The following is a 27,549-nucleotide window of genomic DNA, read 5'->3' as shown; positions in this document are numbered from 1 at the left end:
GTACTACTCTTCCTCACAACCTGAAAAACATCTATACAATGGCCAAGTGGGAAACCGGTGAAGGAGACTCATCCCACCAATTTATGCAGGTTTCAAGCTATATTTACACAGGAAACATTATGATTATAGACCTTTGTTTGCAAAGAAAACCTTCCAATCTGAACCAATGCAGTGGTGTTTTCCTAGGTCTGCAGGTTCTGGCCAGTAGGTGTATGTTATTTTTTTCAAGCCCTGTTCTTTATGTTCAAGTACGTCAAACTTGGAAAAATTCAACTCCACTATCATTTAGTACAGCCTTCTTCCACTGTACATTATCTTCAACAAAAAAGTATGTAAAACGGGTTAACAAAAATCTCCAAAGTCAAATCCTCAGTGCTGCAGTGAGTTTGATTTTTAAATCATAAATCTAACCACAAAATGATTGTCTAAAGCAAGTTTATAGAAATATTTGGGGATTTTTTTAATGAAAAAAATTAATATTAATTAGCTCAGTAACAGGATCCTGTGAGTAACACTAGTCTCTGGCAAGGGCTAGAAGTGCAGCAGAAGTGGAGACCTTAACACCTATGAGATGGAGAATCCCTTGTAGTGTTCAACAGGAACCCTTCTGAACAATTAACACAAATGGATGAGATGCCTAAACGATTGGTTCTCACTCTCTTTCAGCCAGGATCATAGCCACATCTCAAGGCATCAAAAAATATCAGAGGTTTCAGGACAGAGCACACTTAGAATTCTAAAAACAAAAATACTTAAGTGATCGTCTTTGTTCCAGGAGGAATATTGGGATATGGGAAAGGAAGGGAGGGGAGGGAGTTTAAAGAGAAAGACATGCACACTTTCAGGTCAAGTTTGGCCCATAGTTTGGGTGTTGCAAACCCAGTTTTTAAACAAAATTAAGACAACAGAAATTTGTGATTTTTGGGGGGGGGGGGGGGGGGAGGAGAGAAAGTCATAATAGAGACAGGTATTTTGTTTTATATATACAAGTAATTTCCTAGAGTGTTGGCAATATTCCAGCATTATGTTAGTGCATAAGAACCTGAATGGGAAACTAAGTAGAAATGTGATTAGCCCACTTTCACTGTCCAAGATGAGTGAATTAAAAAAAGAAATACATAAATAAAACAGTGAAAAATTACTGTTTTTAAAATGTATTCTAATTTTAATACGGTGTTATTAGTAACACAGATAAGGGCATAATTAAAAAAATATTTTCAATCTGTCATTTAATGCTGACTCAATAAATAGTAGTCACAGAGGTGGTAATTTTTTTAAGTGTCAGACAACACAACAATTCATAATATGCAACAAGTGGTCACAAGAATGTGTAATCTACAACATTAACAAACATTAAGTAAGTTGTGAAAAGCTACTGCCATATTCCGTTCACCTATGACCTGTAAGAGAAGCCATAAACAAAGACTAGACTTCACTATCATGCATCACCATCCTAAAATTCCAGAACTCAGTCAAACTAAATGAGGATAGTGCATTCCGCAGTAGGGTGGAAGAACTTTTCATAAGTGCTATCATGAATACCACAGAGCACAGTTATAATCTAATTTAAGCACCATAAATTAGCACTAGATATAGATGCACTACAAACTTACTGTCCTGAATAAGATAAAAAACTCCTCTCCTCTTGTATATCTTTAAAGCATATGAAGAAGCACCTCAGTATCCTTTGGGATGCAAATGTTGTATCAGGGGTAGGCAACCTATGGCACACGTGCCAAAGGCGGCATGTGAGCTGATTTTCAGTGGCACTCAGCTCGGGTCCTGGCCACTGGTCCAGGGGACTCTGCATTTTAATTTAATTTTAAATGAAGCTTCTTAAACATTTTAAAAACCTTATTTACTTTACGTACAACAATAGTTGAGTTATATATTATAGACTTATAGATACAGACCTTCTAAAAATGTTAAAATGTATTACTGGCACACAAAACCTTAAATTAGGGTGAATAAATGAAGACTTGGCACACCACTTCTGAAAGGTTGCCGACCCCTGTGTTATATAAACCACCGTTTGTTCAATGTGAGTGAGTAGAATAGGGGTAGGGAATTAAGGTGTGAGACTAGCATGAGGTGGTGCAGAGGGAAGAAACAAGAAAAGGTGCATGAACTTTGGATTTTGCCCATGGTTTTCAGGTAAAGTGACAGGCAGCTCCTTGAAAGCTATGCACATTCCCTACTTGCTCCTATAATGGCCCATAATGCAGCTATTTGCTGAAATAGCTCTCAGGCAGCATCACATCAGCCCAAGCTTTGCTTCTCTGCTTCTGCAGCAATCAGCTCTGTCACAATGCTACCTGGCCTCACATAGCACTCCAAAACTCAAGCAACAAGAGCAGCACACATTCTTCTGGTGAGAGGATGGAGAAGTGGAGCAACAAGGAGAGGAAAAGAAAAAAAAAAAAAAGTATGCCAATCCATTTAGAGACCTGGGAAAGGGAAGAGCAGCTCAATCATAAAAGCTTAGTAATCACCTACAAATTTAAGTTATTTAAAAATGAAATAAAATAGACAGAGACCATACCATGAGATGGACAATTATCTTATCTTCTGCAGAGACCTGTCAAACACCCTGGACTAAACTATTTGTTGTTTCTGGAGTTGGAATTACTACATTAGGGATATCAAATGGTATCATTCTGAATAAGGTTGATTTAAAAGCAAAAATCAGGAGTAAGAGGTCTCAAATCCTTCCTCTCAAGAGACACAATGAAAGCTGCCTTAAAAAGTAATCCCAAATGATGGAGTTTGCCTCCAAGTGTGCATTAGATTTGGCAAGTCTACACCATAAGAGATTATTTTCCTTTTTACATACAGATTCAGGCGTTCACCACAGAAGTGTATTTCCAATAAAGCCTATTTACAAGCCAACTGGATAGCTTGTCATGTTGAAATAGCACATGAGTTGAGTGTCAACTCATCAAAGGTGAGGACAAATTATGGCTTGTTATTACCTTTAAAGTTCTTGATCACTAACTTCTTGGCAGAGCCAGGTTTACTGTTGGCGAAACTGGAGACCGTGGAGGAGGCAGCTTTGGTCAAGCCATTTGCATGGTGCCCCACTGCCACTGAAGAAATTAAAAGGCTTTTATTTTTGAGCTGTTGCTGGTGCTGCTGCTGAGAAGATGCAGCAGGAGAAGAGGATGAGGAAGACTCTTCAGCCATCTTCACATCTAGTCCAATAAAATCCAAGGAGTCCTCAAAGCGCAGCTTCTTCTGCAGGTGATGGTTGGATGAGGGGCCCCCCGAGGAGGTGGTGATGATGGAGGAAGATGATGATGAGTTGTTTTTGGAAGGAGAAGAGGAGCAGGAGGAAATGGAATCAAACTCTTCTCTTTCAGAATTGTTGCTGCTGTTGTTTAACTTTCTCTTCTTGCAGGAGGAGGAGCTGCTGCTGCTATTACCATCAGTGGCAGGTCTGACCTCCTGAGCTGCTGCTGGGGGGTTGGGGGAAGAGAAACCTGTGGGAAACATGAACACACAGAGGTGAACAGACTGAGGGGCATCAAATTCTTTTGGTGTGACACACAAAGAGAGAGTTAGAGTCAGTCTCTGGTTTGTCTTCTCTCAGAGGAGTCTCTCAACTCCTCCTTTTTGCCAGCAGAGTCTTTCAGTCCCCCCCCTCCTTCACTTTCTTCTCTCGGTAGAATCACTTGTTTCCTCTCTTCGCTGCTCCTTTGTTTCTTCTCAGTAGTTTCTCATGCCTCTCTTGCTTCTACGTCTCTCAGCAGCGTTTCTCTTCCTTCTTCTCTCCACCCACTAGCCTCTCCCAGTCCTCCTCTTTACACCTGTATTCTACCTTTTCTGCTCCCACTGGGGTCTCTCAATTCCTCACTCTCTCCTTCTTTTGCTCCTACTCTCTTTCTTCAAGAGGAAATAAAAGGGGGGAGTGAGTCTCTCTCGCTCCCTCTTGTCTATAGACCCCTTTCTCCACCTCCTCCCTTGCCCGTTTCCTTCCTTCCTTCTCTTCCACCTCAGCCCCCGCCCCTCTCGCCTTTTCCTCTCCTCTCGCTTTAGCTCCCCCGCTCTCCCTCCTCCCCCCTCTCTGCCTCCTTCTCTCTCTCCCGGGAGGGGGGACGGGACGGATCGGGGCTTGTTATTGTCAATACAAGGGAGAGAGGGAGCCTAAAGATGGCGGCACATCCGGCCGCCAGGCATTCTGGGAGGCAACCGCCCGGAAATTCTACCGAGGGCCCCAGAGCGGTGGAGGCCGGAGGGGGAGAGTGTCTCTCGCCACCGACAGCCCGAAGTATGTGGCGGAGGAATAGCCTCCCTGCGGGACCTTCTCCCCACTCGCCGTCTGGCGTAACCTGCCACCTTCTACCACCCCTTCCGCTACCCTCTGACCTACCGGAAGTGATCATGGTGCCGGCTGCTCGCGCCGGGGGACGGGACGGTTCGTTATCCCCTCGCGCTCCGGAGCGTGGGGTACGTCGTACGGCAGGAGGCGTGGCTACAGCCCGACTCCGCGTGGCGGGAGCAGAGGGAGGGGTTGGGCTGGTTCCCTGTAGGGTCCCGTGCCTGGGTTACGCCCGCCCACCCCAGCCCTTGGAGGGGGTTGGTGTGATCCTTGTCGGCTCCCGTACCTCTGCCCTGTCGAGAGAAGTACGTGCAGGCCCTCGTGGTGCCTGGGCCACTCCCGCTGTCCAGCTCGGGGATGGGGCGGCTTGGGCCCGGCTTCTCCCACGCTCGCTCAGGCGGCGGGGGTGCCCCCTGGTGCTGCTCCCTGGGACTGCTCCCTCCCCCTTAGCCGCTGCCCTCCCCACAGGCGCTGGCAGAGCCGGCCCGGGGGGAGGGGACGGCTCCCCGCCCACTTAGCTCGCGGGCTGCCCGCTCCCGCCTAGGGCCGGGCTGACCCGGGCCTGCCTCTCCTGGGCTGTGTGCGCGGGGGGATGCCTGTCGCCTCACGGCCCTGCCTCCCTCCGTGATCCGGGGGCAGCTGGGTGAAATTCCTTCTCTGTCGCCAGATGTCTGTGCCCTGGCTCTAAGCCTTTCCAGCAGACGTGTCTGTGTAGGGCGTGTTCTTCTGCGCTCTGAGACCGCAGACTTGAAGGCTAGAAGGGACCATCTTGATCATCTAGTCTGACCTCTACCCTGCAAGGTACAGGCCCAGAACCTCACCCGCTCACACATCTTCAGCTGCTTTGTGTCCCTCGGGCTGCAGATTGTGTTGTCTTCCTACCTGCCCCTCTTGGGGTTTCACAGAAATGAGTGGGGGGGGGGGGGATGGCCCGGACCCTGAATGGTTGCAGGGGCAGACACCCAGGTATGCTGGGTGGCTCCCCCATTCAGTGCATGTACTGCAAAAACTCACAGTCAAGATAATGTAGGTACATTGTCACCCTGGCCCTGTGCCTATGCTGGCATACTGTAAGTGACCTACTTTACAGCTGGGGAAGTATTCTGGAACACTTGCACTTTTCTAGTGCCTTCCATCTGAGGATGCTCTCCCAATATTAACTAGGCATCACCAACCCTTGGAGAAGCAGGTAAGTATTTGACAAACAGGGGGACTGAAACAGCTAAAGTGCAGTGACCTGCCCAAAGCTGTGGTAGAGCTATAAAGATTCCAGATTTCAGTAATCCGGGTTTTGTTCTTTAACCACTAGGTACCACTCACTTACACAATGGCAAACAGTAATATGCAAACAAGAATTGAATTAGAAAGTTGGGCTAGACTTATTTAAATGATGGTATCTTTGATCTTACTCTCAAATTTCAGACTTTAGTCAGTGGTTGACTTATAGTGGAAAAGGAGGGTTCCCCCCCCCCCCCCAGCTAATTTTGCAAGAATCAGGTGGGTTATTTTTTAGAAAATTATAACTCTTGTGACAATTTGCATTAGGCCATAATTTAACAAATTTTAATCAAAATAAGTTTGGCTTTTTTATAGTTTACAGCAGTGGTTCTCAAAGCCGGTCCGGGAAGCGGCGCGGGCCGAGGGATGTGCTGGCCGCCCTTCCTGCAGCCCCCAATGGCCTGGAGCGGCAAACCGCGGCGAGTAGGAGTCGCGATCGGCCAAACCTGTGGATGCGGCAAGTGAACAAACCGGCCCAGCCCACCAGGGGCTTTCCCTGAACAAGTGGCGGACCAGCTTTGAGAACCACTGGTTTAGAGTCAGAACCATTGACATCAGGATGGAGATAATTAAATTGCTTTCTTAACACCCTTTTGTGCTACGGGTGTGTTTTCATCATCCGAAAAAATACAAAAAATAATCCATCAAGTGTACTGTTGTGAGTCACTAAGGACTGAGATATACTTGTGGAAATAACAAAACAAGCTGTGGGTGCTATCAGACCCTGCTGCTGCAGACAGTGTCAAAGGACTACTCACAGGAGCTCACGCACCTGCGTTTTTTGGGCAGAAGAGGTCTTCAAAGAGAGACTGCTGGCAGCTATGTTATGATAGAAAAAGATAAGTTAGCATATCTTGACAGAAAGTATGGAGATATGGAAGTCATTTTACTGAGTTTTCCTGGACGTTTTTTTTCCCGTCCGAATAGTAGAAAAACAACTCCTGAGTCCTAAAACCTAATTGCACTGATGGATGGAAAAATAACTCAGGAGTGTTTTCTCCAGATGCAAGATATTTTGAACTTGCTTTTGAGTGGATGCATAATAGAATAAGTGTGTAATTGATTGGTTACTAATAGTATAATAAAGATAAAATATAACAGTGTTGCTTTTATTATCACTTAATTTTTTAGCCTAGTTAGTTTAGCTAGTCTTTATCAGTTTGCTTTTCATTGTCCACTTGCTCACCTCTCCTTAAATTATTCAAGAATTCTAAATGCTGTATATTTAGAACCTGATCCTGAAAGGTGATTTCACTGGAAGTTGAGAGTGCAAAGCAGCTTGCATGAGGTCCTCTGCATAGAAATTCTACTAATAAAGGTGTTATGCAACCTAAGAAACAGGCTTCTGTGTAAATCTTGGTGAAATTAAGAATGATGGACAGTTGTATTACAAAACTTCAGTTTAAATGCTTTGAGGTTTATTCAAAGACACTCTATGCAAACAAATTCAGATCATGCAAAAACTAAAGTAGCCTTGAAGTCTTTGCAGATGTGCCTCCAAAGACAGTCATATGTGTGGAAGAGAACCTAGGGGAATTGGAAAATAGATAGTGATGTCCTGCCTTGGGACCCAGTGAGACTGAAAGAGTTCATCTTATCAGAAGAAAGGAGATGCTAACTTCCCATTGGAAAAAACCTCTATGTGAACCCCGGGGCCAAATTACGCCCTCAGTTATACTGGTGTAAAACCACTGATTTATTTTTCTACACTGAAGTTACTCCAGGTTTACTCAAATGTTACCGAAGGCAACATTTGGCCTTATGTTCTTAATACTATCTATATATTGTGTGAATATAGTAGTTTCTTAACTGTAATCCTCTAAAAAGGGTTACCATATCTAGCCAGGCTATGATTACTAAGGTGTAGCTGTTTTACAGAAAATAAATGTCTTCCAAAGAGCTCAAGAAAATCCTCTTGAAATAGTTTGTCATTGTGACAAATTTTCCCTCTTGCTCATACTCCAGTAAGAGAATAACGACTATTTGTGCAAAAGATAAAATGAGGTCCCTGATTATTTTTTTTAAATGACGTGCAAGGTAATTGCTTTTTAAATTACTTATACACTTCAGTATTTATATAATGTTGGAGTTCTTTCATCTTTGTATATTGTATATTTATCCTTTACCTTGCATATATTTATTTTACTGTTTGAAGAAATGTTGCTATTTATGCAGGTATAATTTTACCCTGTGTACCATAGCCATAATTTCATTAAGTATTAAGCCCTAGTTAAATGTACAGTATCAAGGTTGGCCAGTTCACTTTGTCTGGGAAAAGAACCTCACAGTTTGCATATGGGTTCGATCCTGTTCTCACTGAAGTATATGGCAAAACTACCACTGGCTTCAACAGGAGTAGGATTGGAGCCCATATGTACATTTTCCTTTTCTATTAGTAATATAAAGAACCAAAGCATTTATGTCTAGTCAGACTAGAAGAAGATTGATGGATACATTCTCTAATCTATTTTAACTATCTAATCTATGGTTTTTACTGTGCTAATCACCATGGTGGTGATTGTACATCCATTATCACAACCATCACCAGACAAAATATAATTTGGTCCTAATCAACAATATAAAACATAACTGTCTTCACCAGAACCCATTCCCCCTTCCGGCAGCTGGGATCTTCATGGGAAGCTACTGTTCCGCTCCCCCTCCACCTTCAGGGGTGGCTCTTTCCCTGTCCTCACCTGTGGCACCAGGATCTCCTCCGGTGACAGATTCTCTGACCAGCCCCAGTGTTCAGTCTTCAAGAGTCGGATCTTTTTCCACCCTGCAAAAGATAGGGCCTTCTTTGGGATTCAAAGGCCGGGGAAGGATAGCTTTTGGTCTGGTTAATTTTAAGATTTTTGTTGTTTTAAAAATATTCTGTGTTCAATAATGTTAATAATTACTTCTGGTTTCTTTTTGAAGAACTATTTTTTGAAAGAGTGGAATAACACCCAGGAAAGCAGTGTTAAGGCTGCAAGTAACAAACAAGCAGTGCTTCTGAAAGCATAATAAAAGCTCTATTGTGCAATAGCTAGGGCCCTACCAAATTCACGGTCCATTTTGATCAATTTCACGGTTATAGGATTTTTAAAATAGTAAATTTCATGATTTCGGCTATTTAAATCTGAAATTTCACGATGTTTTAACTGTAGGGGCCCTGACCCAAAAAGGAGTTGTAGTGGGGTTGTGTACTGCTACCCTTACTTCTGTTCTGCTGCTGGTGGCAGCTGCCTTCAGAGCTGGAGAGCGGCAGCTGCTGGCTGGGATCCCAGCTCTGAAGACAGAGCCACTGCCAGCAGCAGCACAGAAGTCAGGATGTCATGGTATGGTATTGCCACCCTTACTTCTGTGCTGCTGCTGGCGGGGCGCTGCCTTCAGAGCAGGGCACCAGGACAACAGCCGCTGCTCTCTGGCCATCCAGCTCTGAATGACCCCCCTAAAATAACCTTGTGACCTTCCCAATAAATCCCTTTTAGGTCAGGACCCTACATTTGAGAAACACTGGTCTTCCCTGTGAAATCTGCATTGTATATGGTAAAAGCACAAAAAAACTCCCAACAGATTTCACAGGAAACCAGAATTCAAGGTCCGTGACGTGTTTTTCATGGCCGGAAATTTGGTAGGGCCTTAGCAATAGCTAATAACATTTTGATAGTGGTACTAAAGAAAACATTTCAATCCATGTATCAAAGTGATTAATCTGTAGTCAGATGTTAGCAGGTAACAAGGAAAAATAATCAATGTGGACCTATTACAGTGCAATGGGTTTGTGATCAATTTAAAATATATTTAAATTATCTGCCAATTTTAAGAAATTATTTAAAAATGTAAAATAGAAGACTTCCGGTATGAGACCTTCAGATCTCAGTTTGTCCAATGTAGTTTACAGCAAAATCTCAGCCCTAGCATCAGAGGAACATAAAAATTGCCATACTTGATCAGACCCATGGTCCTTGCAATCCAGTATCCAGTTTTTGATAGTGGCCATTACCAAATGCTTCAGAGGAAGATGTAAGAAATATTTTAGAAGAATTATGGAATAACCTGCTCACAGAGAAAGTTTCCTCCTAATACTTCTCATGTAGAGGTTGGCTTATGCCCTGAAGCATGATGATTTATATCTTTTCCAAACTTTAGGGTTTTTTAAAATCTGTACTATTTGACCTCTGAGTGTTCTCATTATATCTATATAAATATCTATCCTTTTGGCTTCAGTGATATATTGGGCAATGAGTTCCATAGGATAATTGTATGTGTAATTTTTTTTATCGGTTTTAAGTGCTGACTCTGGAATTTACGGAATGTCTCTGTTCTTTTATTATGAGAAAGATCAAGCTCTTCTAGTCACCCTATCATCTCTAGATTATTAATTATTTAGTATACCTTTACCCTGTCGCCTCTATTTTGTCTCCTCTCTGAAATAAATAGCCTTAATTTTTTCAAGTGGTGTGTGTGTGTGTGTGTATTTTATAACAAATACTGGCGCTGCAGAGCGAGTCTTATTTGAAAAATAATCACTATATACTATTTTAAGGCACAATATTACTCTGAAAAATGACTATGTAAAAATAACGAGGTGTACTTATAGACTAACAAATTTATTTGGGCATAATAAATTTGTTCACAAAAGCTTATGCCCAAATAAATTTGTTAGTCTGTAAGGTGCCACAAGTACTCCTTGTTTTTGCTGATACAGACTAACATGGCTACCACTCTGAAACCTATGTAAAAATAGTACCTCTTTTGAGTCAGATGGTCTCTGTGTGGGCTCAGGGTTGTATCCTGTTGACTTCAGGGACAAAAATAACTTTGTTGCTTTTATTTCTGTTAGCCATATAGCTTGTAGGGAATGAGTGGGATTCTATTCCTTCTTGTGCATCATCAATATAATTGTTTACTAAATTCTAATCAGTTAGACCTGTGCAGCCACATTGAGAACAATACTTCAGTACTTCAGAAATATAGACAAAATGGAAGGAGTTCAGAGAGGATCAATAAAAGTGACCGGGAACTAGAAGGACTGATTTATGAGGGAAAATTAAAGGTTTAAGCCTCCCAGAATCAGGCCCTAAAACTGTGAAATCAACTTAGGCTATGTCAACGCTAGAGACCTTAGAGCTTCTCCCGCTGACATAGCGCTGTGTGCACTACTGCTTATGCTAGTCAAACTAGGTTGCTCAGGGTGTGTTTTTTTCACATCTCTGAGTGACTTAAGTGGTAGTGTAGATATGACCTAAGGAGGGTAAGTGACAACTGAGAAGGTGGGATGTAACCATTCATTTTCTACAAAATTTGAATATTATGAAGACTAAGGAGGGAGAGGAATTACCGAGGGTGATGTCCCCTGACAACTAGGAGTATTGGGATGAAATTAAGAAAGGGAAAATTTAGGCTGAATATTAGGAAAAATGTCCAGGTGGTTTAGAGGCTTTGGAACAGACAGTTAATGGAAGAAGTGGAAACCCTATCACTTAAGTTATTTACACTGAAGAAAACAATATAAATGTACCTTGGGAATAATCCCACATTGGCAGGGACAAGGACTTGATCAAATAGGTCTTTCCCATCTTAATGTGATTGCATGGACTATGCAGTTTAGTGGGAAATTTAAATCCTTTAACTATTGCACTTATTGGCAACTAGAAACTACAACAAAACTTTTCACTTTGGCCTCTCTTGGCTTTATCATGTAAATAAAAACCATACTTACAGGCTTTTCAGGTAAGGAGATGTGATGGATAAATGCAGATTGTTTGCACCAGAAGGCTCCATACTATCTTGCTTTAGTAACAGAAGTACTTCTCTGATGGATTATATCTACTAAAGGGACAACCCATCCTAAATGCTCAATTACTGAGGGACAGTCTACACTCATTCCTATATTTGCTTTCTACAACCAACTCTCAGTAAAACTTTTCATGAGAGACGTACCCGAGTATTCGGATTCTAATATCTAAACTTTCATTAAATTTATCTAAATTTGGGTTATTGCAGATTATGTACTATATGTATCTTATGAGGTTTTTAAACAAACTTTGTATTTGTGGATAATCTAAGCACTATACCCGGATGTACAGACACTTTTCTCAACCTGTGTATTATATCATTTTAACATTATCTTTAATAAAATGTTCTCACCCTGCTGTATAGTACTTTGTCAGCTATGGCTTTAATGACTTTGAATTTGGTCTGCTAAAATTCTGAATGTATTTTGTTATTTTTATAAACCAGATCAGTGATTCACAATATAAGGAAGGATTTTACAATTTGGGAGATAAATTAACCCATTGTGGTAAATTTACAAAAAGGGAAACCTCACTGACACACATGCTCTAGATTTGCATGTAAAATAGCATTCATTGTCAAAATACACATTGGCCCATGTACATTGTGTCCATTTATTCTTTTGCGTAGAGACTGTCCTGTTTGGCCAATCTGACATCAGGAATCCTAACATTCAAAAACCAGTAGGAGAACACGTCAACCTCTCTGGTCACTCAGTAACAGACTTAAAGGTGGCAATTTTACAACAGAAAACCTTCAAAAACAGACTCCAACGATAAACTGCTGAACTAGAATTAATTTGCAAACTATATACCATTAACTTGGGCTTGAATAGAGACTGGGAGTGGCTGGGTCATTACACAAATTTAATCTATTTCCCCATGTTAAGAATCCTCACACCTTCTTGTCAGCTGTCTGGAATGGGCCATCTTGATTATCACTACAAAAGTCTTTTTTTCTCTTGCTGATAATAGCTCATCTTAATTAATTAGCCTCTTAGAGTTGGTATGGCAACTTCCACCTTTGCATGTTGTCTGTATGTATACCTCTACCCCGATATAACGCGACCCAATATAACATGAATTCGGATATAATGCAGTAAAGCAGCGCTCCGGGGGAGGGGGGGGGAGGGGCTGCACACTCTGGTGGATCAAAGCAAGTTCGATATAACGTGGTTTCACCTATAACGCGGTAAGATTTTTTGGCTCCCGAGGACAGCATTATATGGGGGTAGAGGTGTATATATATATCTTCTTACTATATGTTCCATTCTATGCATCTGATGAAGTGGGCTGTAGCCCACAAAAACTTATGCTCAAATAAATTTGTTAGTCTCTAAGGTGCCACAAGTATTCCTGTTCTTTTTGTGGATACAGACTAACACGGCTGCTACTCTGAAACCTGTCACACTGATAAGTGTTTGTTGAAGGAGAATAGTGTAGTCTGGTAAATGACATAAGGTAAGGACTATGCTTTGCAACGTGAGACTTGTTGTAGGAACCTTCAGTTATAGCTGGTCCCACATCTGTTGTCATAATGCACTTACATTTTATTACTTTAAAGTATATAAACCGATAGATTCAAAATGAGTCACTTTTTTAACATTCTCTCTCGATCTTGCTATTGCTGTTGATTTTAGTTTGCACATTTTCAGTTCCTGATCACTCCTTTGTAAAGTCTTGAATGAATTCCCACTACACACATGCAAACACAATCTCTTTATTTGCAGATTTGGTTAATGAAACATTTGAAAACTACACAGCTAGTTCTGTCTTTTTATATTTTCTCATGGAATATCCAAATTTTAAATAGGATGTTTCCTATTCCCATATTTCACGCAAGTAGGTGTGGTAATTATAATTCATCTCTTGGTATCTTGTTTGGTTCCATCATATGTACAAAAGTTCTCAAAATCTTATGGACCCCTTTGGTTTTAATTTAGATTTATGATTAAAGTAGCTGGTAAATGCTAACAGATGAGAGATAAATGACCAGCTTCTGACGTCTGATCACATCATTTAGTTACCATATATTCATCATTGCTGCCAAGTTTTCTTATTTATGCTGGTATTACTTAATTTACCACATGGGTAAAAGAACTATGGAGGTTGTTCATTCTTCTTCCCTTCATATCCACTTCCAGATTGTAATTGTTTGTGAGAAGCCTGTTCAGATTTTTCCTACCAAAACAGATGACATTTGTGCTTCCTTTACAGCAGTATGCAGGGAGTGTGCTGCATTTACAGAGGATTCCACCTTCTACCCTGATAAAACCACCTCAACGAGAGGCATAATTTTAAAGCTTTTTGCGGCAAAGTTAAAGCAACAAAGCATCAGTGTAGACACTGCTGTTTGTTTTGTTGACATAACTGGCATCCACCAGTATCCCACAATGCCTGCTGTGAGGGCTCTGCTCACTGTTTTGATCTCTAAAAAAAGAACAGGAGTACTTGTGGCACCTTAGAGACTAACAAATTTATTAGAGCATAAGATTTCGTGGACTACAGCCCACTTCTTCGGATGTTTTGATCTCTGTTGCCCTGCAGGCATGTGCCCCTCCCTTTTCAAAGCTCTGGGAACTGGGAAGTATGACAGCTGAGTGTACTGCTCTGCTCCCAAAGAGCAAATCATTAATCTGGAATGCTCCTGTTGTGCCCTGCACTAGGAACACAGCCCTCTGCTATAGGGAGTGGGGGGCAGGGAGGGGAACAACTGCTGTGCTGCTTTGACATTCCTCAGGACAGGGAGCTCACAGACCTGCTTGGGATGCTGGGAGAACTCGGAGGGAATCACAGAACCAAAGGCAGCACGGGCTGCTTCGGGAGAGACTGCTGTGCTGAGCAGAACTGGGGGGGCTGATGTGGGGTGTGTGTATGTATCCCTATGCCTCAGGATAGGTCGGTCAGCTTGCTGTCTCCTCCGACCCAGACACACTATTCTCGTCTCCCGCCACCTTCAGTTGAAAAAGCATCTGACAATCTACTAGATGCCCCTGGGAACAATGGGATTTAGAAACCTGCATCATGTGATGCTGTACCTGCCCCATAAGGCATTTAAACCCATCCCAAAGCACCCTCTGTGGCCAGTTGCACAGTGGGATACCTACTACAGTGTTACTGCTCTCAGCCTCGTTGCAAGAGCTGCTAGGTGTGGATGCACTCTGCCCACACAAGGAGCTAGTGTAGATGTGCAACAGCGGCTTTAATTAAAGCGGCATGACTTTTGCTGACAAAACTTTGTAGCGTTGACAAGGCCTGAGTTACAATTCATTCAGCTTTATCCACATCAACCCCTGGGAGAGGGGAGGTGTGATTAGCTTTCATGTGAAGCAGGCAGGGACATTCCAAAGCCACAGATGTCTTTGGGCCTACTATGGCTCTCAGTGCAAGCATGGAGGGCTTGGGCTTTTTGTGTTATGGTATAGTGATACTACCAACCTCCTCCCCAGAGTAGTATGATTTATTCCCAAAGTTTTGAGGGGGGTGGGGAATAATGTTCACTAGAGGCCCTGTCCCTAGCATATCCCCTGCACAACACGGTGTGGAACAGAGAGATGCCATGGCCTCATTTCCCCTTCACCTACCCCCACAATCTATCCTTTCCCCTTCTAGCTGAGCTAGAGGACAGCATTGGGGCCTTGGAGTTCTTTAATCACACTTTGCAACCTCCATAGATTGTGGGCTTTCTTAGCACTCGTCTATGTCTCACAATCACTCTGCACTGCTGACTTCGCCACTTCAACCTCAGTTCCAGCAGTTCAGTTAGTAAATCCTTAGCGGGACTTTTAAGGATTTTGCACAGCCAGCCAGGTTGAAGGTGAGCACGAAGCGCTCGGCGGAACCATAGGCTACGATTTCACAAAGTCTGCACTGGAGGCAGCAGCCGTGCAAGGGTTCCGAGGTGCACGGGGCTGCAGTCCTGCGTACGGATTAACGAGCCGGGAAACAAGGCCAGCAGGGTGGGAGGGGGGCGTGCGTAACTGAGGGCAGGGTGCTGTGTCCAGTCACGGGACGAGCAGAGCAATGAGGGGCCGCGGTGAAGCTGTGGGTCGGGCTCTGTGGCTGAGCCAAGGCAAGGCGGGTAGAGAGCGGAGCGCGATGGCCCCGTTGCAGGTTTGTGTGGGGGAGGGGCAGGACACTTCCCCCGCCCCTCCGTCAAAGCCGCAAGATGGAATGGGCAGGCGCAGCGGCACGAACCGGCCGCCGCCAATCCTTACGCGCATGCGCAAGGAGGCGGTGCCGCGCGTTGACCGCCGGGAGTTGTAGTACTCCTGGCTGGCAGTCAGCCTTCTGTTGTTATGGTGAGGTGCGACATGCCGTAAAGAGGGCTTGCTTCCGGCTGGGGCTGACGGGAGGTCCGGGGCCTCGTGTGAGGCATCTAGGACTCGGAGCCCGTGGATGCCAGTTCCACCTCCAGCCCCTCCGTCCGCCCGGCCCCCCAGGGACCCGCCGCCTCCTCCGGCCGGCCCCCAGCGTCCCCAAGATGTTCAAAAAGTAAGTGGGGGGGGACTGCTTCCCCTGCGGGAGGTAATGGGCGCCCCTCGTGGAGCCGGGCCCCGCCCTCCTTGGCGGAGCTGGGGGTCCTGTGCTGGCGGGTGGGGCCCTGCTGATCCCCTCCGTGTACGTGGCGACGCGTCCTGCTGCACCGGCCGCCTGCACCTTCTCCCGGCAGCATAGAGGGGCAGGGGCTGGGCTGGGCTGCCTTGGCTCCCGGGCGCTGGGTCTCCGGGGCAGCCTCCCGCCTGGGAGCCCGTTCATGTTCACTGCGGCCAGGCCGGGGTTCATGTGCCCACGTCCTCAAACCCTGGGGGCGGGGTGGGTACTCCCCCCCCCCACCACAGTGCCTCCTCCTCCCCCCCCACAGTGCCTCCCCATCACCCGCCCAGCCACTGCGCACCCCGCACACGTCCCCGCTTCGTGGGGGTGTGAGAGCCTTGCACTAGCCAACGGTGACACGGCGGCCATCAGTCGTAGAGATCCCGGGCGGCGGGATGGAGCCATACATAGCGATGCCGGGTGGGTACCTCGGTATTACCATCGCTCAGCACGTGGGCTTGGCTGCTCTTTATTTGTTGGGTGCGTTTTAAGTAACGCAGGGGATAAAATGCGCACTGATATTTCACAATTTCATTCAATGCTGTAGGCTTGATGCTCTCTTTATAATGCTGTATTTCGGGCATTTCTGATCTTCTGTAGTGGTGTCCAAACACAAAATGAATGTTATTAAACAATTAGTTTGTCAAGACTTTTGATAGGTTCACATTATACCTAAAGATAATATTAAGTCTAGGTCATGGGTGGGCAAACTTTTTGGCCCGAGGGCCACATTGGGGTTGCAAAACTATGGAGGGCTGGGTAGGGAAGGCTGTGCCTCCTCAAACAGCCCCCTCCCACTTCCTGCCCCCTCACTGCCCCCCTCAGAACCTCTGACCTATCCAGTTCCCCCTGCTCCTTGTCCCCTAACTGCCCCCTACCGGGACCCCTGCCCCTAACCGCCCCCTGGGGCCCCACCTCCTATCCAACCCCCCTGCTCCCAGTCACCCGACCCCTATCCCTGCCCCCTGACAGGCCCCGGGACCCCACACCTATCCAACCCCTCTTGTTCCCTATCCACACCCCTGCCCCCTGACAGGCCCCCTGGGACTCTACACTTATCCAACTCCCCCCGTTCCCTCCCCCCTGACCGCCCCTCCCCCCCAGAACCTCTGCCCCATCCAACCGCTCCCTGTCCCCTGACTGCCCCCCGGGACCGCCCGCCCCTTACTTATCCATTACTGGCCCCATTACCATGCTGCTCAGAGCAGCATGTCTGGCAGCTGCACCACCAGGCCGGAGCTAGACACGCTGCTGCTCTGCTTGGCATGAACTCGCAGCCCCGCTGCCCAGGGTGCTGCCCGCGTGGCTGCGGGGAGGGGTTGGGAGCTCAAGGGCCGGAGAGTACGGTCCAGCAGGCTGTGGTTTGCCCACCTCTGGTCTAGGTAAAACTTAGGCCAGCCATTAATGAAGGGGACTGGACTTCACTAGATGACCTCTTGTGGTCCCTTCCAGTTCTATGATTCTCTGAAAGTGTAAATGTCCAATAACTGATACAAATAAGAGGTGTCTCAAACACCGATACAATGCAATCCTTAGCACTCTTCTCTCTTAACCTTTCTTTAGACTGTTAGGCCTGTCCCTAAGTATAAGTGCTCTTCCCTATGCTTTTGTACTGCTATCTTCTAGAATCTAGCTAGTGGATTTCAGAGAATACATTCATGTGGCAGATTCAGTTTGTAACTTCACATCTAAATAGTTTGGTGATAAAGTAGGTCAGTGGCATTGTTAAAGCGCCCAACATCTGGGATAATGTACATAATTCATTTTTTTTTAATTGTTCCCTTCACATGTATCCTGGATCTAAATAAATACATTAAAAAGGGTGTGTAAATAGGTTTTAGAATTATTAAAACATATTCTCTTATGTACTGAAATAACAATCAGCTTGGTAACATACATCTACCAAAGCAATGAGACAACATGCTTTTTTCATGTACACACTCAACGCGAAGATAAACCCAGAAACACATAATAACTTGTAATATTGGAACCAAATGGGACAAATTTAGGCCCCAATCATGCAAGTTGTTCAATGGGAGCAGAATCAAGCCCTAAAACTAGAAGTTAATGAAAACACTCCCTTTGACTTTAATGGAGCAGGATCCAACCTTTGGGGAAGACCCCTCTTCTGGGAAGAGTATTGTTGACTTCAGTGGGACTGACCCAAACTAGGAGAATATTGGGCTTGCTGTGAAAGCAAGTATTCGGCATCTAAATGCCATTTAACTGCCACTGAAATGTTGTAAATTCTGTTGTATTACAATTATCAGATTATGTATTTCCTTTAACAAATGAGTTGCATATTGTCTAGATTAAAGTTAGAAAATGTTTTTGTGAGTAGTACATGTGGTCATTAAATTGTAATCTTTTGTGAAAGATGCACAACTGCAATGCTGCCAGACATTTAATAGCTAAATTACATGTGCTTTTTAAACTTAAAATAGTGATCACACTGGGATATTGCAGACAGTGACGTCTGTTTTGTGACTTGGCAGGTTTGATGAAAAGGAGAATGTATCCAACTGCATCCAGCTGAAGACATCAGTTATTAAAGGCATTAAGAACCAACTGATAGATCAGTTTCCTGGCATTGAACCATGGCTTAACCAAATCATGCCAAAGAAAGATCCTGTCAAAATAGTAAGATGGTAAGTTTCTCTTCTTGTAACCTCCACTTCCAAATTGCCTGGATGTTTACTTGTTACATACTCTTCTGTGTCCAAGCAAAATTAAGTCTTTTTTTTTGAGAAATACTTCTTCTCTTGGATATCTTAGATGAGAGTGCATGTAGGAGCTTATAAATTATGACCTAGTCCAAAAGAAACCATGTTCACTATGCTTTTGGAAATCTATGTAAGAACTCATCCAAATAACTAAGCCATCACCTGGTGCATGGCTGGTGTTACTGGGAATAATTATCTCTGAGAATATCTCTCTTTCAACGCACACAAACAAAACAAATAAAATAGAAATCTTCTTCAAATCTTATTTGCTTATGGTTGGGTAAGTGGGGTTGAGAGGAGGTGGAAACTTGGAGAGTATTTTTTCACCATATCTGGCCTTCCAAGTATGACTTGACTGATTCTATTTTATTTTTTTGCACAATGCACAGTATACTTGTACTGAACTTCACTGTTAAATTAAAAAAACAGAGAAAGCAGACCCATAGTGACTGAAGGGCTGTGCCTCTTTTTTTATATTGCTGCTAAGGGGGGAAATTTTGAGGAATTAGGTATATGAGCTTAGTAAGGAAACTTGTGACTAAAATGTTACTGCTTGAATGCCCCATTTCTGCATCAAACAAATGGTGAGATGCAGGAGAGACTGAGTAGTATGATGCACTACCCCCAAAAAATTAATTGGCTATTAGAATAACTCTTTTATCTTGCAGTCATGAACATATAGAAATCCTCACGGTAAATGGAGAGTTACTGTTCTTCAGGCAAAGAGAAGGGACATTTTACCCAACGCTAAGGTTACTTCACAAATGTAAGTCTCTTGGGAGCTGGGCATAATAATGGGTGAGTGGAACTCAAATAGGTTTCTGTAATTACTGTATCATACAAAACTTACCACTTGCATATATCTGCCATAGATAAAAACAAAATAGATCCAGTCAGTAAGCTGCAGGTGGAAAAGAGCTGCTAAGTCACTTAGTTCTTTTTGCTGCCAATGAGGGATTGTTCCCTACCGCGTTTTTGTGATGCTTTGTGCAATCTTGTTCTTAAATGTGCGAAGCTTCCCCCCGTTCCTCTGGGAGACTTTTCCCTGGTATTCAGTCTAAATTGTTGTTTTATCCTATTACCTCATGTGTTATCCCCCGGTTCTACCCAATATTTCTTTTGGTTCTTTCTTTATTTATTTGGAATAATTGTATGTGGTTATCATGTAAATATCCTTGTAATATGTATTTTGCTCCTCAACCCCACCCCTTCCAAAACATATATTTGATCAGACCCATCCCTTTGGATTTTGTTTTGTTGCTCTTCTCTGAATTTTTCCTGTTTGTTTCGTTATTGTGGTACCAAAGGATAACATTTGCAAAAGCTCCTAAATTCCATTGAAAATCAATGGGACTTGGGCTACTAAGTGACTTAGGTGTTTGAAAATATTACCTGACCTGTCCAGAACTGATGTCGGTATTGTAAATGTAATTTTGCAGAGCTTCTCTCTCCATGACACTTATGTCCTGATCCCTTTCTCTTTTCTGTGGGTCTGTGATCCTCGCTATTTCTGCCCCATCACGTTTAGACTGAAAGTTTTCCGGTGAAGGACTGTATCTTTACTTGTTTTGGGGAGTACAGATTTGGATAGCATTACTGTTTTAAAATGTCATTATGAGAACCCTTACTGAAATTGTTAATTGATGTGTGGGAGATTTAGGTTCAACTATCTTAGTCGTGTTCTTTGGATCAGTAATGGATGAGAACTGTGGAGAAAGTGCTTGGGAGATGGTGTTGCCAAACAACACGGCCTCCAGATAACTGATGAGGTGATGATAAATCTCCCCAAAAAATCTACTGCCATAATAAACTAAATTTGTGATACCTGTAACCTGTTTTGTCCTTTTTAACCTGATTTAGAACATGCAGGTGTATTACTGAGTCCACCCAGTGGCATGGATTACTGATGTCTGTCGTTGTCCCTCCTACAGTGTGGTAAATTGTAATTCTTCATTTTTTTTTCCCCCTCCCTCCTAGATCCATTTATTTTACCACATCAGCAGGTTGATAAAGGAGCCATTAAATTTGTACTCAGTGGAGCGAATATAATGTGTCCTGGCCTGACCTCTCCTGGAGCGAAACTTTACCCTGCTGCTGTTGATACAGTTGTTGTATCCTTCTTGGTCAATTATATTCATGTGTGCCACAAGATGAGTGAATTGTCTATCACTGTATTTTACGAGTTAGGCATAGTCTGTTCTGAATTATCCTAGCTTTTCAGGGGCCCTGCCTCTAATAGCCTGATAAGGGACAAAGGCATTCAGATCCTTCTGAAGAGTGAAGATTGTTCCGTAGTTCTTACTTATGTTGGTTTTGGTGCATAGTCACTAATGATTATAGTTTTGTCTGTAGCTCTTATTTAAGGGCTCATAGGGTCAGGATGCTGTTTCGTTAATCTAAACATAATTATTTTATTGCACCACTAGGCCCTATCATTAAATCATCCCAACTAGAATAACAGGAGACTAGGGAGGAGAGATGTAATTCACCACACAAAAGTAAATACAAATAAATCAGTTGAGAGCTTTGCTCAACTGTATATTGATGAAATATTGGTCCCACTGATGTCAAAGGGACCCTTGCAATTGAGTGAAGCCAGGATTTTACTCTATGCCTGTGATGGATTCCATTGAGTGTGAAGGGGGCAATCTCTGGTCTCGCTTCTCCACTGACTGAGAGTGGAACAATCGGCAGATCCATCCTGGCTGATCTGAAATGCTTCTACTGTGCTGCTGCAGTTAGTTAGCATGCATCATTGTAGCCTTAGGGCTTGTCTACAGTGGCACTTTACAGCCCTGCAACTTTCTCACTCGGGTGTGAAAAAACACCCCCCTGAGCGCTGCAAGTTTCAGTGCTATAAAGTGCCAGTGTAGACAGTGCACCAGTGCTGGGAGCTATTCCCCTCGTGGAAGGTTTTTTTTTTTTTTTTTAATAGCGCTGGGAGAGCTCTCTCCCAGTGCTATGCCGTGACTACACAAACCACGTTAAAGCACAGCTGCGGCAGTGCTTTAATATTGCTAGTGAAGCGGTGCCCTTAGTAATGAAAGAGCATACATCTGACGTCTCTGGTGGTTCTTGATGTACCCAAGATTGTGAGTCACTTTGTTACCCCCTGCCTCCAGCGAGGGGGGAGTCTGTGGTAGCTGGGTGGCAGCTCCCTGACACTGCGAGCCCTTCACCCATTCATGCACTCTTCTCTGGGCTTACGTCAGCCCTTCCTTTGCCTGCAGGCTAACAATAGGTGCACCCAGTTCACGAATCCCTTTGAAACATCCCCTTGTGATGCCCAGACCCTGATGCTGGCTATTCACCGAATTTTCAGATCCTGTGCTCCCAAAGATGCAGCAATCCCCAATTTACTAGTTTTACTTTAAACCACCACTCCTGTAAGGTACACGGCACTTGTGAGCGCTTAAATAAACCTACTTTTGTTTCTTCCTAAGAAAGAATAATGATTTAACTAGAAACAAGAGAGTGTGGTGGAAACAAGTGCTTCTGATATAAACCGTAAATCTCTGTTTATACTTGCAATAGTACCTTTCCTATTCAATAAAGTAGATTTCCCCCACCTCCAAGTTCAGTCTGTTGCAGAGTGGTGGTTCCTCAGTAACCAGGATCCAAATTTTTCATGAAAACATCCCAGTCAGTGAATGGATTGGAAGCAGTGTGTCCTTCCCAGCACAGTTAAACTGAAAACAGGTTTTTGTTTCTATTCACAGCCAGGGTGAAGCTCTGTCTGTTATGTTCGTTTTTCCACCTTTACCTGGTTTTGACTCTCTATCACTGATGGTTTCCTATTCAAAGTCTCCGTATTGAACAAGGCTAAACAACTGAGCCTTGAAAATTGCATCACTGGCCAAACAGGACAGCGTGACAACCCCACCCTTGCCCAAATGGGCCATTACCCAGACATCCTAGTGACTAATCTTTACTTTTTTTACTTCAAGTCCATAAAGCATACTTTCAATATAGATACATTATGCCTTAAATATTACCTGTACATACATCTCACAATGATTATGAATCTTCACAAGTTACGAGCTTTCTGTAGATACCTTACACATTACTATTTATGGATAAATACCCTGCAAAATGTGTTCAGTGTAATGAGTTTGTCAGGTCTGTGGTGGGACTTGTTTGTGAAGAAAAGGGGACCCTTTGGCTTGGAGTTTGTGTCACAACTTTGTTTTAATATTGTTTCAGTCCTGTAATTGGTTACGTTCCTCAGGATTTTGGCTTCCTGGTAGTTTAAAACAACATCCCAGATACACTGATTAAAGTTGTACATCATTCTTTTAAGTAGGGCAGGGCCATCACCTTTCGCTATTAGGCAAAAAGGAAGCAGTTAAACTAACAGCAATACAGTACTATACATGTGTTTTTATTTCACTGCTGTTTAAAGGCAATAAAAACTGTGGTTGTGTGTTTCTTTGCACAGTGACTCAACAGTTTAATGCACTATATTTTTTCTGCTTAACAAATCTAGAGCGCTAGTTTGTTAATATTCTGACCAGTGTTGTTCAGTCAGACATTGCATGAATACAATGCTTTTGTGCTTACAACTATATTTAAGAACTGGGCTCTTGAGAGTAGTTAAAGGGTAACAGTTAACCTAGTGACTGACACTTCTGAAAAGGTGTTTCCTAATGTTCTGCTGCTTTTATTTTTAAAAAACAAAAACAAAAAAACCCTGTATTCCTTAGCTGTACGTTGTAGGCAATAATGGCAGAAGGAAAACAACATGCACTGTGTGTTGGAGTCATGAAGATGTCAGCTGAGGACATGTGAGTCTTGTTTTTAAAATTGATATACTGTATAACCTATCCCTTGTGATAATTCTTAATTACATTTAGAAGACAATGACCTAAGCCAGGGTTTCTCAGTGTGGCTGTGCAGAACTCATTCAGGCGTGTTTCCTGCTGAATCATTCTAAGAAGCACAGAGAAAAATCTTTTCCCCCCTGAGTCGGGTCAGGGAGAGCTGCGCTGGCAGCTGTGGGGAGCTGCAGCAGACCCTCCACCTGCACTGGGCAGGGGGCCACAGCAGCCTCCCAGCTCGGTGTCCCTGCCCCTCAGCCCAGGGCAGGTGGAGGGACCACGGCTCTCCACAGTTGCCAGCATGGCTCTCCCAGCTCTGGCCGGGGGGGCTGCTCAGAGCCGCAGCCCAGCCATGGTAAGAGCTGGGCGGGCAGCTGTGGGGAGCCGTGGGAGACCTTCCACCTGCCCTGGGCATGGGACCCAAGCAACCCCCTGCCCAGTGTCCTTGCCCCCCAGACCTTCCACCTAGGGCAGGTGGAGGATCCATGCCATGGTTCCTCACTGCCACCTGCCCGGTTCTTACCGTCAGAGCCCTGCGCGGATACAAAATTTGTATCCGCAGCCGCGCTGCTATCCGCAGATATCAAGTGGATACCTGTGGATTTGCAGGGCTCTATGCATGAGAAAGAGAATCCACAGGCAGATAGATAATGTTCTTGGTTGAGTGAGTGGAAGACCACTGGATAACAAAAGTAATGTTATAATTTCATTTCAGTCTGACAGGGTTTTTTGGTGTTTCTTAGCACTGGACAGTCTTTTTCTGGTAGATGGTGTTTGTTTTTTCTAGTTTCAGACTACTTGATTGTATGTCAAATATTTCTGGTTGTGGTGTGAGGTGCAGCTGAGCAGTAAAGTTTGATTCCTACTTCAAGGATTGTTTTTTATGTACTTTGAACTTTAGTTTTTAATTTAAACAGCATCTTTACAAAATAAGGTATAAAGTCACGGTCAACTTACATAAAGAGGCTCTTCTACAGCTTTCCGTGTATTTTAATGTAAGTGAACTAACATGACTACAAAATGTAATGTAGACGAGCCCAAAAGGTTAGTTGGGTTGAATTGGAAGTATATGGTAATGAACCATTATACCTTTTACATTTAATTTTTCCTTTCACAGTGAGAAAGTCAACAAAGGGATTGGCATTGAAAATATCCATTATTTAAATGATGGTCTCTGGCATATGAAAACCTATAAGTGAAGCAAAAGAAACTGTGTGACCCCCAAAGGAATGCACTTAGAGTAAATGGACTGCTTTGTAATTCCTTTTGTTTTTAATGTGACTGAATGTACAAATTTATTTTGTTCAGTGGCTACGCTAAATAAATCAAGTGAATGCTAAAGTCCTGTTAGCGGCAATAGTTTTCTAGACTTTATTACAGTTCTTAAGCTTTTATCCTAAACCCATGTTGTCAGAATGCTTGAAGATTATATCTGATGAAAAGGTCAAATGTGAACAGTGAATAGAACACTTCCTGCTAGGAAGAGAGAAAGCTAACAGGTGTAAAATTTTGTGCTCTCTCCTAGCACAGTAATTTAAATTGGATTTAGGATATATTTAATGCTTTTGTATATAAAATTTCTAAAATGTGTTAATGCATTTGCTTTTGATAACAGGCAGTCTAGAAGGATGAAAAGTCAGAAACTGTAACAACACACAAACTGGATGTTTCTATGTTCCATATACTTTGTGTCAAATTCTAATTTAACTTATTGTCCAACAGTAATGGTTTGAATGTTTTACTCAGCTGAGTGGCCATTTTTTAAGATGCAATTAGTTTTATGGACTATAAACCAAACACTGGATTGTGAGACACGTGACATCTCCAGGATACACAGAATATGCTATTTAAATGATCATTTACCACACGATATTTGAGATCAGTTTTTCCCTGCATTGAAAATCTATAGTAACTGGGGAAACTTTAAATGGCTACAGTGGTAAGGGCTAACAGATCCTGTAACCAGAAGTTAGTATTTCTGGGCCAAATTTTAAAAGGAGGATCAACTAGGCCTCCATTTGTGCACTCTATCACCTGCACATGTGCTGTTACTACTAATAAATGGGGACTGCATGCACAGACTCATCCTCTGTATTTAAGTGATTGTGCATGCAGAAAGAATGTTGTCGTGTGGAAACATCTGAGGTCTCTACCACTCATGGAATGACCAGAGTAATAAGTCTACATGACTCATTGTTGGAAGGATTTATTAATATTGTAAATCTTATTTGTATTTGCAGTTTTTAATTTTGTATCAAATGGCTTCTGTCTCATTCTGTGTGTGTTTTGTTTCAACATTTTTGGATCCTCTAATTCAAGAACTATTGACTTAGAAAAATACTCTTCCCTTATCCTAAAGTGTTATTACAAATATGGGATATGAAATATATTTTACCTAACAATAGGTAGTGCTAGCTTGAAGATTTCTCCTCTTCATCTAACACTAAGTTAAAAGGCGTCACTTTTGAAAATGACAGAATTCTAATGCTTCAGCTACTTATTGTATTAACCAAGGAATTACTAAAGTAACCAGTTTGATGGGTACCACCCTACCATTGTTGCACAAAGAAAGCTATACAAATATAAGTGCTCACACTTTATTCTAAACAGTTACATGTCAGTCTTTAAACTTGGTAATAAAACTTCTCTGAACTCACCATTAACCGTATGTGGGATTACATTACATGCCTTAATTTGTACTAGTCAAGTAAATTCAGAATTTTTTCCTTACTTTACAAAGCATCTGACACAATATGGTAAAGTAGGCCTGTTCTGGGAGGGGTTGTATAGGAAATTTATTCTACTTGCCCTTTAACTCCTTTGTAGATGTTAAATGATGAAATACTGTCAACTAAACTTCTCTTGGGTAACAAGGGAAGCTGATAACATAAGCAATGGAAGTGAATTGGTTACAGATCACAGAATGAGGGATGGAGTAACTTACCTCTAACAACTTCTGGCTATGATTTGCATAGTTTAAAAGTTGCTTTCAAGTAAAGCAAATAGCTCTAACATTACCTGTCCTGCCACTACTTGGAAAGGAATAGTAACATCAGGGCAGGTCCCTCTATGAACACACTTATCATTCTGACTTGCTGCTGTAACTATAGATGGGTACATTTACATTGATTTAAGAAGGTCCAGTCACCGAGCAAGTTAATTAAATCTGTTTAAAATTACATCTTTAGTTGAACTGCTGCAACTTTGGGCATAGGCCAGGCCTCAAACAATGGTGCAGTTTTAGCCTATCAGTATCAACAAAGAAAGGGTGAAGGAAATACCTATTGAATCTCCCCCTGCCAAAAAGACTGTTGGAAACTGAATAACCTGCTAAAATTGCTTATTCCCTTTTGCTGGGGCAGGAGTGTAGTAAAATATAATAGCCCTTTCCACAAAAAAAATGTTGGAAATGTGTAGGTAGACAGAGGATCTATAATAGAACGGTCTAGTACCAACATTACAACTACAGTCTCTCCTTTTACGTCTTTTGGAATTAAAGGGGGGGGGGCAGAAGAATTCTACACGGAAGTACTGGTATTTACTGTGGTACTGTGACCTTGGGGGACTGAGGCTGGTGACTTGTAGAGACTGTAATGATTTAAAATGTAGTTATTCTCTAAATAGAGTGTATTATTCCACATTTATTGTTTCACTGGCTTCTAGCTCAGCTCTGCTACATTTCCAAACTAGCTTTTTCTAATATCCAGGATTGTAAAGCTGTGCTCTCACTGGTTTTCACATCAGCCATAAAAGATTCTCTTAATTAGAATTTAGTTAATTTTGTGTATGGATTTAAATACTCTAGCTCCCTTTCCTATAACATGTAAGACCCCATTCCTTACAGGAGTGAAAACTTGTCACTATGTGAACTGTGAATTACACAGCAGGAGATCTGCGTAAGGAGATGCCTATTTTTAGTCTCTTTCCTGACCATAAGTGCAGTTCAAAAGAATCTTGGGAAGGTTATTTTATGAATATGGGGTTTAGAAAATACACAAGCACTTTCTGACTTTCTAGAATGGGTTAGTTAAAAATAA

General features: G+C 42.9%; 2 protein-coding genes and 1 long non-coding RNA gene across 5 annotated transcripts in view; 2 read left to right on the top strand and 1 right to left on the bottom strand.

Moving 5' to 3' along the window:
- The window catches only part of CUL4B (cullin 4B), a 34,827-nt gene extending 30,120 nt beyond the window's left edge, over window positions 1-4,707 (bottom strand). Inside the window, exons 1-2 of one of the 2 annotated variants that reach the window (XM_008173065.4) lie at window positions 4,605-4,707; window positions 2,973-3,479 (exon numbers count right to left, since the gene is read on the bottom strand). In XM_008173065.4, coding sequence (XP_008171287.1) covers window positions 2,973-3,183 — 211 coding nt within the window. In that variant the 5' untranslated portion in view covers window positions 3,184-3,479; window positions 4,605-4,707. Of the gene's footprint in view, window positions 1-2,972; window positions 3,480-4,369 lie in introns of both variants that reach the window. The other variant, XM_005307411.5, reaches the window with a different exon arrangement.
- Window positions 4,708-4,822: 115 nt separating this feature from the next.
- LOC135973455 (uncharacterized) lies at window positions 4,823-6,699 on the top strand. The gene is made up of 2 exons (XR_010590294.1): window positions 4,823-5,119; window positions 5,912-6,699. It is a non-coding gene; the product is annotated as an uncharacterized LOC135973455 (long non-coding RNA).
- An 8,904-nt stretch (window positions 6,700-15,603) lies between these two features.
- MCTS1 (MCTS1 re-initiation and release factor) lies at window positions 15,604-26,169 on the top strand. 2 transcript variants are annotated; one of them, XM_005307410.5, is made up of 6 exons: window positions 15,604-15,870; window positions 18,468-18,620; window positions 19,364-19,461; window positions 20,673-20,806; window positions 23,412-23,479; window positions 24,630-26,169. In XM_005307410.5, the coding sequence occupies exons 1-6, from the start codon at window positions 15,860-15,862 to the stop codon at window positions 24,709-24,711; spliced, it is 546 nt and encodes a 181-aa protein (XP_005307467.1). In that variant the 5' UTR covers window positions 15,604-15,859; the 3' UTR covers window positions 24,712-26,169. The 2 variants fall into 2 exon arrangements, with proteins under 2 accessions (XP_005307467.1, XP_042707018.2); XM_042851084.2 differs by lacking the exon at window positions 15,604-15,870 and adding an exon at window positions 16,118-16,392.
- Window positions 26,170-27,549: the final 1,380 nt, after the last annotated feature.

This window comes from Chrysemys picta, chromosome 9, assembly GCF_011386835.1.
Source record: "Chrysemys picta bellii isolate R12L10 chromosome 9, ASM1138683v2, whole genome shotgun sequence".
Lineage (NCBI taxonomy): Eukaryota > Metazoa > Chordata > Testudines > Emydidae > Chrysemys > Chrysemys picta.
This window is presented reverse-complemented; position numbering and strand designations above follow the sequence as displayed.

Excerpts from the sequence above, each read along its gene's own strand:
- MCTS1 (XM_042851084.2), top strand. The coding sequence starts at position 16,133 with ATGTTCACTGCGGCCAGGCCGGGGTTCATGTGCCCACGTCCTCAAACC. Across the intron at positions 16,393-18,467 it reads GCCATACATAGCGATGCCGG|GTTTGATGAAAAGGAGAATG; the intron begins GTGGGTACCTCG and ends GTGACTTGGCAG. Across the intron at positions 18,621-19,363 it reads CCTGTCAAAATAGTAAGATG|TCATGAACATATAGAAATCC; the intron begins GTAAGTTTCTCT and ends TTTATCTTGCAG.